The following is a 3,261-nucleotide window of genomic DNA, read 5'->3' as shown; positions in this document are numbered from 1 at the left end:
GGCAAACTCCTGGTCAAGCTCAGGACTTTGGGTGGGAGGTCATGTACCTCTCTTCAAGGGCTCAGTCCTTCAAGTCCTATTTCAGGAGACCACACAGGAACAAACTTAAGTGCTGTTCTAAATAGAGATGCACTTGAACATATGAATGGTCAAATTGATTTGAATGTACTTAAAAGTAAGCACATGGGAAAGCATGCACCTTGCAGGACTGGGCAACTAAGCTTTGACATATTTTCACATAAAATTTAAACTTTGCCTGACTGTGAAGGCACTCTTCCTACTATTCACCCCCTAGTATTCCTTGTCCCCTTTTCTTATTTTTATCTGCAGGTCTTTGTATACCTGGAAAATCATCTGTTGACAAACAGGCTGGCTGGACTCTCATTAGTAGAAATTTCCTCATTCATCATTGGGTCCCAGTTGACTGGTCACTTATGCTCTAAGGTTATTTCGGTCAAAGTTGACTACAGCACTATTCCTTTCCAAGGTCTTTCTTGAACATTTACCAGGCACAGACCATTAATCCCTAATGGAAATCATCCCCAGAGAACAGCGTTATTCATCCAGATTCTCCATTAAATTGAGCAGAATCCTTTCTCAAAACTCCACCCACGTTTTTGCAGTTTAGCTTTTCATCCTAAGCATAGCAAGTAACACAAAAAACATTGCATAGGATTCTAAAACAAATCCTCCATTTCTTAAATAGCACAAGAAATACACAGGTACAAATGTATAAATTCTATATGCATTTCCCTGCTTCCACCTCTGAGCTAAGGTCAGAATCTTCTAAAGAAACTTCTTCACTGCTTATGTATTTTCCTTCAAATGATGGAGACTTTAGCTAATCACACCACTGAAGAAGACACTTTCTGTTATGAAAATGAGCCTCTCTCTTCCTGTGCATCTTTGAGGATTGCTGACTCACCCACCCTTTTTGGTTTTGAAAGCAAAATATCAAATACTTTGGATTCTTAGAAACTAGTTCTCTTTATTTCAGTCTCTCTTTTATCATAGGATGCTTCCACCTAAAGAGACAATCTTTAAGGTTTTGCCCTTAGTCTGGATAATTATGCTTTCACTGCACGTAGTAGAGTCTACATCCACTGTGGCCTCCTATCACAAACACAAATTTAGAAGTGTCACAGAGACAGATTCCCTAACTTATCATATAATCTCTCTTTTTCATTTCCCTTTAACTCCCAAACTTTTAAACTTCCTCATTCCCTGGGTTTTATGCTGAAACTAAAAATTGATTCAACCTCAACTTATTACCTTTTGTCAAACATGAGCTAAATTCCAAGTAATAAAATGCAAACTAGTACAGGGTTTGTCTTATTTTGGTTTGTAAATTTTAAGGCTAAACAAAATTCTTGAAATAGCATTACATGCCTCTGATGTGTGTGTTTGTGATAAAATACATTTTGCTTCCTTTTAGTTACTCATTTTATAGAATTGCATCAGATTGCTGTACAGTGTTGGGGAAAATAAAGACAAAAGGAAAAGCAATTTAAAAACTGAACTGCTCACTCTTCTCTGTCATTTTGTTTTTACTTTAGGCTCCATTGACTGCACACTTACGTTCTCTCATCCATCTTGGTACTGGGAGAATCTGCTGAAAATCTGTGTTTTCATCTTTGCCTTCATCATGCCAGTCCTGATCATTACAGTGTGCTACGGCCTGATGATTTTACGCCTGAAGAGTGTCCGTATGCTATCTGGCTCCAAAGAAAAGGACAGGAACCTGAGGAGAATCACAAGAATGGTCCTTGTAGTGGTGGCAGTGTTCATAGTCTGCTGGACTCCAATCCACATTTATGTCATCATTAAAGCCTTGATCAATATTCCAGAAACTACTTTTCAAACTGTCTCCTGGCACTTTTGTATTGCTTTAGGGTATACAAATAGCTGCCTTAATCCAGTCCTTTATGCATTTCTAGATGAGAACTTCAAAAGATGTTTCAGAGAGTTCTGCATTCCCACTTCCTCAACCATTGAGCAGCAAAACTCCACCAGAATCCGACAAAATACTCGTGAACATGCCTCCACTGCCAATACTGTGGATAGGACTAACCACCAGGTATGACTAGCAGTGGAGATGTCATCTCTGGATTCAGGCCTTCCTCTTGGAGATGACGTGTATTCTGAAGTTACAGTCTCTACTGCTATATAGGTGTCAGAAGGTTAACATGCCTTCCAAATGATCTTTAGAGCTGGCGTACACATACACAGAGAGCCTAATCCTGTGAGATACCAAGTGCTCTCAATTCTCTTTGAAGTCTCTGAACAAAGGGGTTCTCAGAAGTACTTTGAGGGATCAGGCCCAATGTGTGTGCATACAGACAGCATGCCAGAGAAAGAGAGACAAAGTATGGTTCTTACTGATGCAATGTTTGCAATTGCTGAACTTTCTAGAACTGACTGATGAACTGACTGATAGACTGTTATGTACTCCATTAGTACACAGCGGGAGACAAGGGTGGGCCCAGAAATATAACCCATCTTCCTCCCATTTTGAAAGTGACAGGCAGGTGGGTTGGGGGGAAGGAGGGAGGGATTGAGTTTGCACTCTTTTCTGCTTCTTTATGTTATACAAAGAAGGCTTGAAGGGCATATTTGTCCTAAAATATCCTGTTGAAAACCAGGCCTCGCTCACATGCACTTTTTGCTATTTTGGCAATTTTTTACCAATATACTTATGTGAGAACTCCTATCATATGCCTATAAATGAACCATAAATTGACACTGGTTCCTTTCTTAATCCATACCAGTATAAAGTCTGTCATGACAGCATGATTGTATCCATATTAGGGAGGGCTTTAAATTGCAAATATATTTAGAGAACAGCTTTTCTTTGCAGTCAATGCCCTAAAAAGTCCAAAGATTTATGACATTGTGGGCACCAAAAGGAAGAGACTTTTATTCAAGCTGTTTATTATCAGCTGCTCTGTAAAAGAAAGTTGACTAAGCCTCACCAACTCTTTCAAGGGTTCTCTTTACAGAAAGCGCCATGAGTTAGACCAACCCTCCCAACCTAACAAACATTCACTGTTGGATGGAGGATCGAGCTTCATTTTGGAGCTGATCCAGCACGAGAGGTTGCGTGTCTGCGGCCTGTTCCCATAGCCCCGCCTTGCCCTCTCCCAGCTGTGGTGCTGTCTCAGGATGGGAGGGGGAGAAGGTAGGGAACACCATTTTGGTGTTTGTCTAGCCTGTGGTAGAGTGGGGGGGCAGGTGGATTGGAGCCCCCCACATCAGGATTGG

General features: G+C 40.7%; 1 protein-coding gene across 2 annotated transcripts in view; it reads left to right on the top strand.

The window, feature by feature from the left end:
- The window catches only part of OPRM1 (opioid receptor mu 1), a 59,873-nt gene that overhangs the window by 43,201 nt on the left and 13,411 nt on the right, over positions 1–3,261 (top strand). Inside the window, exon 3 of one of the 2 annotated variants that reach the window (XM_019527675.1) lies at positions 1,557–2,077. In XM_019527675.1, the coding sequence (XP_019383220.1) occupies positions 1,557–2,077 (521 nt within the window). Of the gene's footprint in view, positions 1–1,556; positions 2,084–3,261 lie in introns of those variants that run through there. The other variant, XM_019527674.1, reaches the window with a different exon arrangement.

The sequence above is a fragment of the Gavialis gangeticus genome, unplaced genomic scaffold, assembly GCF_001723915.1.
Source record: "Gavialis gangeticus isolate Ggan-Ray unplaced genomic scaffold, GavGan_comp1, whole genome shotgun sequence".
Classification (NCBI taxonomy): Eukaryota; Metazoa; Chordata; order Crocodylia; family Gavialidae; genus Gavialis; species Gavialis gangeticus.
This window is presented reverse-complemented; position numbering and strand designations above follow the sequence as displayed.